The sequence below is a fragment of the Colossoma macropomum genome, unplaced genomic scaffold (genome assembly GCF_904425465.1).
Source record: "Colossoma macropomum unplaced genomic scaffold, Colossoma_macropomum, whole genome shotgun sequence".
NCBI lineage: Eukaryota > Metazoa > Chordata > Actinopteri > Characiformes > Serrasalmidae > Colossoma > Colossoma macropomum.
Window position 1 is genome coordinate 22160063 of NW_023494793.1, and position 14393 is coordinate 22174455.

Here is a 14393-nt window from a genome sequence, read left to right on the forward strand (position 1 = left end):
GTCAACTTTGGACCTCTCTACTCATCATCATACATGAATGCACACCTGCTCCTATGACCTCTTCTCCTCCACCATTTAATCACTCTCTTCTCACTCGTTTATCATCCTCCTCTTTCTTATTTTTCTGCAGATGTAAGGGCATCAATCAGAGGCCTACTGTCTTCACATATGTGCCTCTATTCTGCTCCTCTCCATACTTCTACAGTACATGCTCAACGTGTATCTACAGGGCAGGATGAAAAAAGCTAAAAACTGAACTTTGTTATTGCACTTAAGTGTTATTTTGAAAGATTTGTACTTTACTCAAGTATTACTGAAAATGAATACTTGTACTTTTACACAGTTACATTTCCAGGAAAAAAAAATATACTATTAACTCCTGAAATTTTTATTCAGGCCTTTAAAGTTCTTGTTACAAATCTCAAAGATTAGGAGACTTTTACTTTTGCTAGTCAGTTCCCAAGCAATTTTAGGTATAATGTATATCTTTTATCCATTTATTTCTTTATTCATTTATATTAATATACATCCCACCAAATTCATTTTAGAATCAATAACAAATTAATTAGTTAATTAATTTGTTAATTAAAATGTTAGAAATATTTAAAAGATTACAATGTGCATTTTTGTATCTCCAGGGATCTATTCAATATGTTTATATTTGTTTCATAGCTTTTATAATGTAATATTCATTTTTAAGTTATCCTTTTTTTTTTCCCAAATAAATAAACATTAATATAATAATAACACACGTTCCTGCTATTCCTGGTGTCACTTCACCTGACCTGGTAAACTCACCTGGTAAACAGTTAGGGTCTTCTTTCTATTGCCATATCCTGCCCACTCTTTTTAAAAGCATGTCACAAGTCCCTTTAATTGGTTGTGCCACGTGACATTTGAGGAAATTAGAATTTAGAGACAGAAGTCTTGCAGTGAGTTGGATACTTTTAAAGTTGCTCTGTTTTGCAACATGTTCTGATTTTTCAAGATTTCAAACATAAAGTCATGCCAAACTACTTCACTTAGAATTTTATATAAATTACTAAATAATATTTTTATAACTTAAATGATTTACTTAATCTGCATATGCAGCTGGATGGTCGCACCACATGACCTTTTTAGACTTCAGTAGTCATGAATGCCTAAAATGAAAAACGTTTTGATGCACTGAATACCTAAAAGAGGTATTGTAGAATAAAGTGATGTATGTCTTTTATTTCTTACGGAAAATAATGTAATAGACTTGGAAACAAAAAATGCATGTCGTTGACTCATCAGTGCAAGATAAAACTGTGTTGATTTGTCTGTAAGGGACAGACCACCAATTAGTCACTGCATCACACATCACCTCAAAAAGAAAATATTTGTCAAAACATTTACTTTTACTTTCATATATCTTTGTTTAGTCTGTCTGTACTTTTTCCGCCTGCTACAGTAGATGATACTGATCTGGTTGTGTAATGATATTTCAGTTTTAGAAGGGGATGGGGATTTAAATCACCTTTTGACTTTAACCTTCCAAACAACACAGGACCTTAATTATGACTCTGCTTGTATACTTTTGTAAAATGAAATAACGATACAGTTTCCTTTGCAAACAATTGTAGTTCCAGTCTCAACAAAAACAAAAAAAAAGCAACAAATGCCATTTTCAGTTCAAAACGGATGGCCATAGACGGCCTTTATGTGGAAAATGTACTGAAGGGAAAATTGAAACTTAACCGAATTGTGACATTAAAATTGAAAGGGAAATTAAATCTTAATTTCTTTAATGGTTTGGTACATGTCACTGTGTAAGTCCAAGGTAAACGTGCTTAGCAGCTTTCACAAGTAGTCTGTTTTCACAAGTAGTCTGTTTGCTAATGTCTGAACCAGAGTTTTTGTGACACTGTATCTTGTTCATTTGATTTCACTCTTGGTTTCACATTACAACAAATTAGACATGTGAGATATTTGTCAAATATTGACACTGACATATTGAAATACTGACATGTTGGTCAGAAATTTTGCAGGGATAGAAGCACTCTGTTACTCTCACATTTGCCACCATTTGAAAATAGAGAAACGTCAATGTGAATCAAGGTCAAAACAATAATACAATAATACTAAAACAATAATCCTTGATATCTGCTTCTTTGTGATTGGTTTGACAGTTTGAATGTAAATAATAAGTTTACTAATGCACTACGTTCTGTGATCTGTATACCAAAATCAAATTGCTTCATGTTATTTTATTGCTGGTCTGCAGTTATTAGCAGCAACTTGTGCTGCAGGAACAGTATGAGCGTCTCAAAAGTTAAAACAGGCAGATTGCGTGGACAGCACAGCACCGATGTGCTGCTAAAAGAAGCGGAAAACATGCTCTGATGTTGAATTTCCTCATTTGGTGTGGACCCTCAAAAAAATGTGTTCCCACCAGCAATGAACTGAACCAGGGTTTGTTTGGAAGCGAACTGAGACCTGTCATTTTTGCTGGACCACAGCTCAGTTGTTTGGATCGGGTCCAAATATGAGTAGAGAGTTTACATGTGTCACAATGAACCGAGCTAAACAAAAAGTCTGATAGGTCCGCACCAAACAAGGCAGATGTGAAAGCACCCTTGGAGATGTGTACATGGTGTGGTCATAGTATGACTGAATGTTAGAATTTGTTATGAGTGCATTAATTTGAATGCATACCTGCATTACCCTGTGTGTGTGTGTGTGTGTGTGTGTGTGTGTGTGTGTGTGTACACCAAGTAGTCATTGGTTTTGAAACAAAATGACACTGAAGTCATCCGTCATCCATGTAGTCCACAATTAGCACTCACTAAAACTCTTTTTATGTCCTCGTGCAGTCCGAAGCCAAACTCTGCCTTCAGACCCATCATAACACACCTCAGTGTGAGCGCTACGGCTAAAAACTGATGATTCACTATGATAATTGCATAATCACCAGTTGTGGTAATTATAATTGATGAGTGCATAATTGCTAATTGCTAGTCTTTATTGGAGCTTTTCTACCTCCGTCTCTCTCTGTTGCTCTCTCTCTGCCTTCATGTCGGTCTGTCTGTCTGCATCTCTCTCTCTCTCTCTCTCTCTCTCTCTCTCTCTCTCTGTATATATGTGTGTGTATGTTTTTCTGCCTCTCCGTTTTGTTCTCTGTGTCTTTAACACACTTCTCCCCAGTAAAGATGCCACAATTGATTTTTCTTCCTCAACCCACACACGGGTCCCTCATGTGCCACAACACTCTCTCTCTCTTTCTCTCTCTCTCTCTATGTCCCTGTATCTCTCTCCTTGACTCTCTCTGTGTCTCTTTATCTATCTATGTATCTATCTATCTATCTATCTGTCTATCTATCTCTCTCTCTCTCTCTTTTCCGCCTCCCACTCTCTCTGTCTATCTCTGTGTCGCTCTCTCCTGGACCCACTCGGGCTATTCCCATTAAGCAGAACTTGAATGAAGAATGGGATCAGGTCTTTAGCACTTTCCATTGTCATTCATTTGATTTTTCCCACTAATTGGAAATTAGAGGAAATGACTGCTGAGTGTGTTTTATGTAAAACTAATTATTCTTTTTCACTCCTTTGAAATTTGGCACATCCCAGCCTTCGGCACTGTCAGAGGAAACAAGTCATCTGTCCTTTGAAGCCGGAATTAGCAAGTACCTGAATTTACAGTGCTGGTTCGCACCCTCGCAAACTAGAGGAAGAAGTCACTGCGATTTCTCCGCTAACATTTGAGTGAACAGCAACTCACTAAATCCACCATAACCTCTACAAGTCTAGAATTCTTTTTGTCATTTTTTTTGTACAATTTAACGTATTAATATTTATATGTTATATTAAACATATAGTCTTATAGTTTGTGCAGTGCTGGTCAAATGACATGTTTCGTTGATTTACGCATCCTCTACAGATAACACACGTTTGCACATTTTAATGCATGATTACTTTTTATTTTCAGGAATTTGACATATTGAAAAGAAATAACGTGAAATGTGACCTTATATTAAACTCAACAGATAAATAGAAATTGCATAAAAATGGCATATTTGAGCGTGTTCCCCGTGGAGGATGTGTTGACTTATTTTCACATAGAAAATTAACAAAACATGTAATTTGATTTGGGGAGGGCATACATACTACATTATTATATAATTATATAATAGTTACATGATGAATTACGTTAACATTTAATTTACTTTCTGTTTTAGCAGGTTTGTCCTGTTGTTTTTTTTAAAACGATACCAAAAACATGTCATTAATGTCTTATTAATATAGGATTGCCATTGAAAGTTTAGAATCTACACCTCTGACAGAATCTGACACTTCTAACAGAAAGTGAGAAATAATGAACGTAACATTATAACATGCTTTTGTCATTAGTGGCAATAATTGCGAATGTGATAAGGGTCAAATGAATAAGAGCACTAAAAGAGGCCAGTGACATTTCCCTTTGAACCACAGTCAAAGACATTTTTGTCCTTTTCAGCCAAAACAGAATGATGAATTGTGTGGTTGTCAGTGCGTAGCATCACCTGCGCTGCTTTCAGATCCAGCCTGATGGATTACAGTGTGTAATCTGGCCGGTTTGGTGGACCTGAGGTAATCCCAGGTGGATTAGAACTGTAGAGAAGAAGACTTCCAGTAATATGCTTGCGCCATATCAGGGGAGCTTTGATGAAGAAGTGTACCAGGAGAGGATCTGCATACAAAGCGCGCACGCGTGTGTGTGTGTGTGTGTATGTGTGTGTATGTGTGAGTTTAATGATTGATGTCTTGGCTGCTGGGCTCAGACAGGTTAATGGTGTGATTGTGGAGGTAATCTCTATGTTCCTCGTTAGGAGATGATGAAGGACTGTGTGAGGTGGGTGTCAGTCTAAAGCAGAGTAAGCATGTAACCACACATATACGCACACACTAGCTATCGATGAGCTCTGTGGTGAGCAAGATGTTAATGACGATAATGAGGGTGGTGATGATGATGATGATGATGATGATACAGAAAGACTTAACTGAGGTCACAAATGCTCCCGCTTATATAATGAGCAGGTATTTCTTTAGTCTTTAGCATCCAAACTAGGACTGTTAATAATAAATATTGATAAATCATATTATTTTGTGTACTAAATCACAATTAATTGCATTTGTGTAGTGAATTGCAGCTAATCGCAGTAAATTTGTGTAGTTAACTGTGATTATTCACATTAATTTGTCTAGTTAATTGTTATTAATCACATTAATTTATGTAGTTAATCACAATTAATTGCATTATTTTGTGTACTCACGATAATCACATTAAGATGTGCAGTGCATCGCAATAAATTGCATTAATGTATATAGCTAGTCATAATTTATCACATTAATTTCTGTATTTAATCGCATGAATCGGATTGCCTTAGTTGCTTAAATCTGAATCCCAAGGAGTTTTTTTCTGTTTTCTTTTAAAAACACAGTACATTTTGTTCTAACTATGTAAGTGGACAAAATAAGCTTATTTCGAATATGTTTATTACTTTCAATAATTCAGAAACATTATTTTCCAGTTTTCAGTACCAATATCCAGTGAGATCAACAGTGGCTGCATGTTCCACCCAATGAGTATATGTATGTATATATATCCTGTGTACAGTCGTATGCAAAAGTTCAGGCCTTCCTGGTCAAATTACACGTCTTGTTGTAAAAATAAGCATACATCCCCTACAGAGAATGCACGTCAGTAAATTTCAGTGTATTTAACATTTTGGGGAAAAAAAGGTAGCATAAAATGTGACACGTACAAAAGTTATGACAAATTTAATGTTCTTTTTATTTTTTCAATATGTTAAATTCAGTAATTAAATATAAATCATGCTCTAAAGTGAATTTTATTTAAAAACTGTATTTAAATGAAAGAGCTACAATCACAGATTCTATCATAGCAACATACAACATCCGAGCTGCTGGACTTTTTTTGAAGTGGTTTGAAGTGTCATACTATGAAAATGTGTTAACCCCTAAATGGCCAGGGCCCACCGGCAGGCCCAAAGTTTTATTACACAAGAATAGTTCAACCAGTTTACATTGGAGTCCCTGTATTTACTGAATAATAACCCTTAGTGTGTAACAAGCCTGGGATTTTAAAGGGTTAATGCCGTTAGTAAAAAATGCAGCATTTAAATCTTTAACTTTGACAGCCCTAGTCTAAAAACAAGTTGCATTTGCAGTAACCTGACCATATGTGTCAACACATGTTTTTCCACAATATACAATACTATGCAAAATCAGAGTACATTTTGTTCTAATTATATGTTGGAACATGTAGAATGTTCATGTGTTTTATTTCCAGTCAAAGAGGCCATTACATACAGGTTGCACAGAACTTTTGTGTCTCAGGATCTGCTGTTCTCTCAAAAAAGGGCAAGATGACAGTTGAAATGAAGACTTAATATCGGAAGCGTCTGTACACCGATCAGTGGTAGTTTTTATGGTAGTGGATTCATGTTTAATTGGTTACTGACTTGCTTTAACATGTATCTCCTGGTGTTTGCCTCACACAGAAAACACGTGAATACACATTTACAGGGTTTTGTTTTGTTCTCTGCATGTGGTGGCCCTTGTGCTGATGTAGCAAGTGAACGTGATGTCCTGGAAAGAGAGGGAGGGGGAGGTGAGGGAGAGAGAGAGAGAGAGAGAGCACAAAAAAAGACAGAGAAACACTATTGCTTTCAGACAGGGAAAGCAGGAGACTATTGTATCTGTATTGATTGGTGTAGTGTCTCTCCATTTTAACATGAACTCCATGAAGCAGCAGTGAGCCAGAGTGATGGCAGGCTCTTATCTTTAAGATATTTTAGTGAGCATGATGCTGGCATTATGGAACTCCAGGGACAATAGCTCTTTACTGTAAATTCAAAACCTCATAGAATTCTAATCATTTACAGTTTCTCTGTAAGTCCCTGACATTCATTAGAGCGTTGAAAGTTCATTTTGAAATTGGAAAACGTTTAATTTTCTTCTTAGTCATATAACATTCATTCTGTGATTTTTGATTTGTCATTCTACTTAATTGCAAGATTCTGTTAGAATAATTTTTGTTATTGTTATTTATTTATTATGTGATTATTTATTGTAATTATTATTTATATTATTTAATGTAAAACAAGTAAATAATTTTTATTTACTTGTTATATGTTATTATTTATTTATTTTATACTAAGGACACTGTGGAAATAGTGATTTTGGTCCTGTCAGTCATTTTTCAGATTATGGAATAAACTGCACGTCTTCTCTTAAACTGTAATCATGAAAATGTCAAATCTCACCAGAAATGGTTTTTTTTTAGTCTATTCAAATCGACTCTGGTCCACTGTATTTTCCAGAAGTTATCAATGTCAATGAAGGCTTAGCCCATGCAACCACAACCACATCATGTCATATATCGCTGGAAAATTAGTTTTCTGTAGAATCCCAACTAGACATCCCATACAACAATATTCACACAAATGCTGCGTTTCACTGAGTAACTCAGTTCTGATGCCCAGTCTTGAAATATTTTTTTCTCAAAATCCGTTTTTCTTTACATTCAGAACCAAATCTCAGCTTCTAGAATACCTGCATTTATCACATTTTACACGTTCATTCCTAAACATATTCTGAAGAGTATTTCTGAAGGATTTTTTCTTATACTGGTAATATCTGAGTTTATCCTACATTCTGCTATGCAAGATGACATGAAAAACATTCATAGTGTGTATTGTTTTCTTGATTAAACAAATCTCAACATGACTTTTCAATAATCTGTGAAGTCCTTTCTGTGGAGGGTGTCTTCACACTGAAGTAAACATTTTATTTCTAAGTTAAACCAATGAATCTAAGTACATTGTTTAAAACCGTTTATCTTGGCAACAAGTGTGTTCTTGCTTGTAAAAACTCAATGTATCATGTGAATGGATGCAAAAAAACTGCATACAGTAAAAAATAACAAGAATGTTTATTTTGGCATCCCCAGCCATCGCATAGAATTGGTAAACTCCATCATCCATCACACTTGATTTAGCCAAATCAAATGATAGCAACAGTTAAAGCAGGACGTCTTTAAGACAAGATTTGTAAATGATGAGAAGTTATAAAATTGCTACATGTTGTATTAATATTACTTGTATTTATTCTAATATTAATATATATATATATATACATATGTGTGTGTATCAGTTTTGATAATACTGATTTCCACCTATAGAAGCTCTTCGCTTTTCCACTTTCAAATCCACAAGGCACATCCACAAAGTGGCCTCCAAAACATTGCCATTGTGTGGTCTGGGGCGCTCTCGCCCACGTATCCACAGGCACAGGTGCCCTCTCCATGGGGCCAGGTGGCGGTCCATTCTGCTAGCCCGCTCTCCCCCTAATGAACCCGTAATTGGTTTGAGGCCCCCGCGGAGAGGAGAATAGCAGGGGTGACGGTTTGGTGGGAGAGAGCAGGCACGCATGCTGACCTGCCTGCTCCCAGCTTTGTGCGCCAGTACTGTGCCTCTGACTATTTCTGCTCGCTTTAATGCCACGCTGCTTGTATTTAGGCCATATGCTGTATGCAAGGGTTTGTTGAGTCGAGATATATGTTGAGAGCTGTTCAGCTAATAGTGAAAGCTTGAAAGGGACATGAGTGAGTTAAAAAAGCATAGTATGTTAAGTTCAGTTCGGTTTTGATTGTAGTACATGTGGAACAGAATTTGCAGCAATTATTTTGCATGTGCACACACAGCGTGTCTGAATTAGGTTTAGATTTGCTAAGGCTGCAGCTAATCATGCAGACTGCATACAGGACCACCTATTAAAGAGGAATGCCACAGATTTTTCACAGTTTCTGTATAATAAAATAGTTAAGATGTTAGTCATTCAGAGTGGTTTGATATTAAATACGCCGTTTTAGAGAAATTTACAGAACCAGAAACATTCGCAATAGGTGGTGATGGGAACCAGATGTTTGATTAATTTAATGCCCCTCAAAACTACCTCACAGAAAGATATTACATGATATGGACATGAATACACTGCCTGATGCCTGATAATAATTTTGAGATAAACTTTTGTTCTAAAACATTTTTTTAAAGTCCATTTTTGGCAGAGAGGTACATGCAGAGCCTTGTAAGGTAAAATAGTGGTGACAGAGAAATAACGATGTGAATAGATGAAGATCTTTCTCAAAGGAATGTGCCACAGAGGCGCATCTCAGCATGAACTCTGAGGGCATTTTGTGGCAGCTTATTCTGACAGTTTAAATAGTGCTATTCTGTTAAATGTAACAGTCTAGCTGCTGTGTTTCCTGTCATTGTTAAAGGGAGCCTCCCAACAACACACATTTGACACATTTCGACGGAAAAAATCCATGTAACTGGCCACCACTAGTAGCCCAAACTTCAGTAAATGGAGCAGAATGTATAATGAGCCACACTTATGTTTCCACCCATTTTCTGTGTGGTTCTCCCACATTCTGTACCACCTTCTCTCAAATGTCTGTGTATGAAGGTTATAAACTGCACATTTAAGCTTGTGAGTCAGTTTTGTGTATGACAGATGGAAATGCACATGATTTGCACCTGAACTGGTGCAAAATGTATGATACACTGGGCCCTATCTGATACAATGCAAATAAACTAAAAGCTCCTAATCTATTTTGGCTGTATTTACATGCTTCAAAAGTTTGAAGTCACTGAAAAAAAAATAGTAATATATAAAACCAAAAAGATCCACATTAAATTACTTTAATGTGATTCTAGTACTTTACAACTTTTATAGTTTTCAAATAATATGTAGAAAGCTGTCCACACACCCTACACAGTGTAACAAAATTAAACAGCTAGGAAGAATAATTGTATTTTAATCACACTCTTAGAATTCTAAGCACTAGTTATAGCTTTTTAAAACTCTAAACATCTGAGAGAGATTTGCTTGTTCTTGGCTTGATTTTAGGCTAAGCTAAGCTAGTCAGACTACTAGAATTAAACTATTCTGGAAAATGCCATCACATTCCTCTTCATGGGATGCGATGGTTGCCAGCATCAAGGAAAAAGCTTATTGATTTTGGGGGCAGATTATCTGCAGTCTTGCACATCAAGCAGACCTTGTCACCCTTATAGTGAACTTACAAGGAAATTGCCATTCAGAATGCCTCATACTTGAAAAGTAAAGTGTTTGAATCTTCAGGTGGATAACTTGAAAACAGTTGTTTTAGTTAATTACAGTATTTTATTTAGTATAAATATAGTTTTATTCGCAGTCAACTTGAGAAATTAAAAAAAATACAAAAAATACCTTTTTGTGTGTAGTTTAGTATATTTCAGTCTACATCGTACAGTCCAATCCAAAAGTTTGCATACCCCTGGTCAAATGACATGTTACTTGGATTTTCTTAATGCAAATAAATTAACACATCCTCTACAGAGAGCCAACTTGAAGATGAACATTTTTTATTTTAATGCACAATATCAATTAATTTGCCAAGTCTAACATTATTGGAGGCAAAGAAATATAAAATGTGCCAAAACACTTGCACATGCCACTTATTATTGACTAAGACAACAAAAACAACTAAAATTACAAGTAATTCCAGACTTTTGAATGAGAGTGTATATGCTGTAGTAGGGCTGTAGTCCAAGACAAGCCCAAGACAATGACTAGTTGTAGTTGAGTAAAGACCAAAAAAGGGGGGCAGAGACTGGGTAAAGACCAGAACACAAAAAATTGAGTGCTCTTCAACAACAAATCTTAATTTGTCTTCATCTGCTTCAACAACAAATTCTTCTGATTCTTTTCTGACAATGACGAACTTCAAAACAAACTGTTCCAAACAGCGATGCCACTCATATGACATCAAAAATATTTCCTGCCAGTAATTTGTAGTGGAAGCAGATGAAGACAAGCTAAAGCTTGATCTTGAACAGGACTCGATTTTTTTGACCTGGTCTCTGCCCCCCCCTTTTTCGGTCTAGTCATTGTCTTGGGCTTGTCTTGGGCTCGACCAAGATGGTCCATGCTTGGAGCAGCTGCCTCCTGTTTTGAAGAGTTTATCCAGCAAAGTTGTGAAACGGTTCGCCTCTCAGTGCTTTACTGCCAAGTGTTTAGTGCCATCCAGTCAGATGTGGAAATGCTCCTCAAACTACTGAAACTAGTCTCCTACCCAATATCACTAACCAATTTATCTGATTGGCAAACTGTTTAAAAAAGTAGACAAAACAGCTATCAAATTTCCAAGGTTGTCAAATCTAGTAAAATTTAATAAAATCCCCTTTAGATGCAACTGGCCTAAAGTATGCGCATATATTTGATTTAGCTTCCTTAGTCAGGCAACTGTATCTGGCTCTGCAAACTTGGCTAGATGTGCGGCGAAGTGCTTTAAATAACTTTAAAAAAATGTGTGTATAAATGAGCAACTAATCTAGGCTAGCTGATGAAATAGATTGAAACAAATCTATTTAGCAAGCCAAGTTAAGACATCAATAAATAGCAGGAATGAACCCATAAATACCTACATGGTTGTGAAACTCAGTAGAAAGTTGTGGCGAGGACAGCTTAAAAGTGCAGTGCCAAAAAATGAATGAAGTTGAGGGGTGGGAGAGAGTGTCTAACTGTTTAGAGGTAATTTTTCATCATGGTTTAACACATAGATTGAGGATTTCGCTAAGACTTTACATGAAACTATTTACATTTGCATCAAATTACAACAGCGGAGCTCAGCTCTGTTTGCCGTTGAGATGAACCAAAGGTGAAGCTCAACTCCAAAGCTTGGATCCAGTTTAACCCCTGAGGTGCTTGAGTATGGGTCAGTGTGCTGGTGAATATATTTTTTAACGGTAGTTGGACTCAAATGAGACAGGAAAATAAATTTGCCAATACCAGTGGTCAAATCCAAGACGTGTCCAGGACAATAAAAAAAGTATGAGACCAGAGCCACGTGCTTTAGCCCTGTTATCTAGATTCTTAAGTGACCTCATCTCTGTGTTGCAGGTGGTTGCTTTGAGCCAGCGCAGTAAGGAGGCAGAGTCTGCATTTCTGGGAGTTTACAAACAGCTGATTGAAGCCCCAGGTGAGTCACCCACCTGCACACACTCACACACACACACAAACATTAGCATTACCCCAGATGGACATCACTCCTCCTACACGCTTATTAGACCGACACTAATGCTGGTGACCCAGTAAGACGAGACCCGAGCAAAAACATCACACATCATACTGAATAGTCCATCAGTTCTACATGTGGAGATGTGAGAGCAGTAAGGCTCCGAGTCCACATGCCAGCTCTGCTGTACGGACGGAGGAGTCAAACTCGTTCGTCCTTCGCCAGGTCTACCGCTTCCGACTTGGGCTCTGTTTGATTGCAGTGGACTAATTAAAGCCCAGCTGGGGGATGTAGAGGCCTCCACCTGATGAGATCACTGGGGAAAGAGAACGAGAGCGAGAATGCAAAAGACATGGAAAGAGCATGAGATTGTGTGCGTGCACAAGACAGGACAGGCAAGGAAGAAAAAGAAGAGAATAAAGCTGGGAAGGTGAGAGAAGAGGGAGACAAAGCGGGGTTAGAAAGCAGATGAGGGCGTCACAACGGCCGATGACAAGACCAGAACCTACTGTTTACAGATTTAGTGAATAGGTGATGGAAACCGCTGCCAAAGAGATGGTGATAGAATGGCTGACTTTTAAAGGTCTCCTTGATGCGCCCTGCTCCAGATTGTGCTGCACGCTCGAAATGAAGCGATTTCTTTTATAAGAAGTGTCGCTCTTTGAAGACTTATTCTGCTCGAGTCTCTGACCTATCCCTCTGCTTATCAAGGGGCCACGGTAATAGGGAGAGCGAGCGAGCGCGTTCTGGCGGCTGTATTTTTGGCCTCAACAAAAGGCATTTTTCATGGCATTCTGACTTAACAGGGCACTCTCTGGGAGGGCAGCACCCGGCTTCTTGAACAAGACACATACAAGAGCCCTCGTAAATCATTTGTGTTGCAGTGTTACATTTGGAGAATAAAAATAAACTGCGGGAAACAAGTGCCGAGGTCGGCGGATGACGCAAGATAGCTTTAATTGCTGTGCTGCATTGAAAATAAATTAGATATGGCAAAAGGCCTTTTTGCATATTTTGCAAAAACAACAATGGATGTTCTGAAGTTTTGGGATTAATGTTGTGTTTTTTGATATGAAGCAAGAAAACTAGTTGATTTTGAGTTTTGGGTTAAATCAGGTGATCCTAGGTCAGTCACCTTATATATAGCTGTTGGGACACTGAGTAGTACTTGATTAAGCATTATGAACTATAAAAGAAATAATAGCTCTGTACGATTTTAGGTATGTAAGAAATAGGACCTGAGAGAATTGGCATGAATACTGACTTCAAGGGGCTAAAAATTCTGATTTTAATTTTATACTTGAGTAGTGTTAAATTGTGCTTTACTGACTGATATGATTGGCAGTCAGGTGTGGATGGTCAAAAATGACTAAACTCTCAATGGTAAGGTTTCTTAAACCCAAATAAAGAGCAAAATCTCATGTAAGAAGAAAATATTATAGCACTAAGGTGGGGTTACCAGTAATTTCTTATTTTTCTTATTTTTCATCAGTTCTCTTCATAGAAAAAGCTTTCTTTTGTGTTTGTTAGAACATATTTTCTTGCAGAAAGCTAAGTGTGATGTATTTTACATTTTTCATACATTCTATATACATAAATTTTATATACATTTTAATGATGATGCTGTTTTGTGTTTAAATTTAAGTTCAGTCTGAAATGGTGTTGTATAATTAAACTGGAGGGTACCTCATATAGGGCTCTCTGGTGGCCACCCAAGGTGTTAGAAGATTGTGAGTTCAAATCTCAGGGCTGCAAACAGATTTTTTCAATGACAGTGGGTCGTCCATATAGGCCTGTTTTATCATCCAACTGATACATCATTTGTGCTCTAGGAAGAAATTAAGTGAAGGTACTCATCATGCATATTTATGTATGATTATGATTATGGACCATGCTGTGTTGGATTAATTTATAGTTCCTTTGATTGCATATGATAAATGGCAGTGTTTTTGATTTGCTGGTGATAATGGTTCCATTGTCCGGTGTCACCCAGAGAAGGACGGATTCTCCTTTTTGAGTCTTGATTCCTTTCAGTGTTTCTTTGCCTGTTCGTAGCTGCTTTGTGAGAACATCTATTTTTTTATTGAATTTTTGATCTTTTAGACAAATGTAACTGGAATATGTTAAACAGTGGTGCCTTAGATCTGCTATAGAGTCCCCCAGTCACTTCTGAACAACTTAAAATTTACTATTCATAAACTCCCAGAACTTGCAGTTGCTGTGGCTGTTCCACTTTCCACTAAAGGACACTCTGAGCTTAGCGTAGCTTGTGTACAGTACAGAGGAGGACTCCATGCAAACAGAGGCC

General features: G+C 37.1%; 1 protein-coding gene across 1 annotated transcript in view; it reads left to right on the forward strand.

The window, feature by feature from the left end:
- The window catches only part of cux2b (cut-like homeobox 2b), a 164144-nt gene that overhangs the window by 98905 nt on the left and 50846 nt on the right, over nucleotides 1–14393 (forward strand). The window contains exon 4 of the mRNA XM_036578838.1: nucleotides 11971–12049. Coding sequence (XP_036434731.1) covers nucleotides 11971–12049 — 79 coding nt within the window. The remainder of the gene's footprint in view (nucleotides 1–11970; nucleotides 12050–14393) is intronic.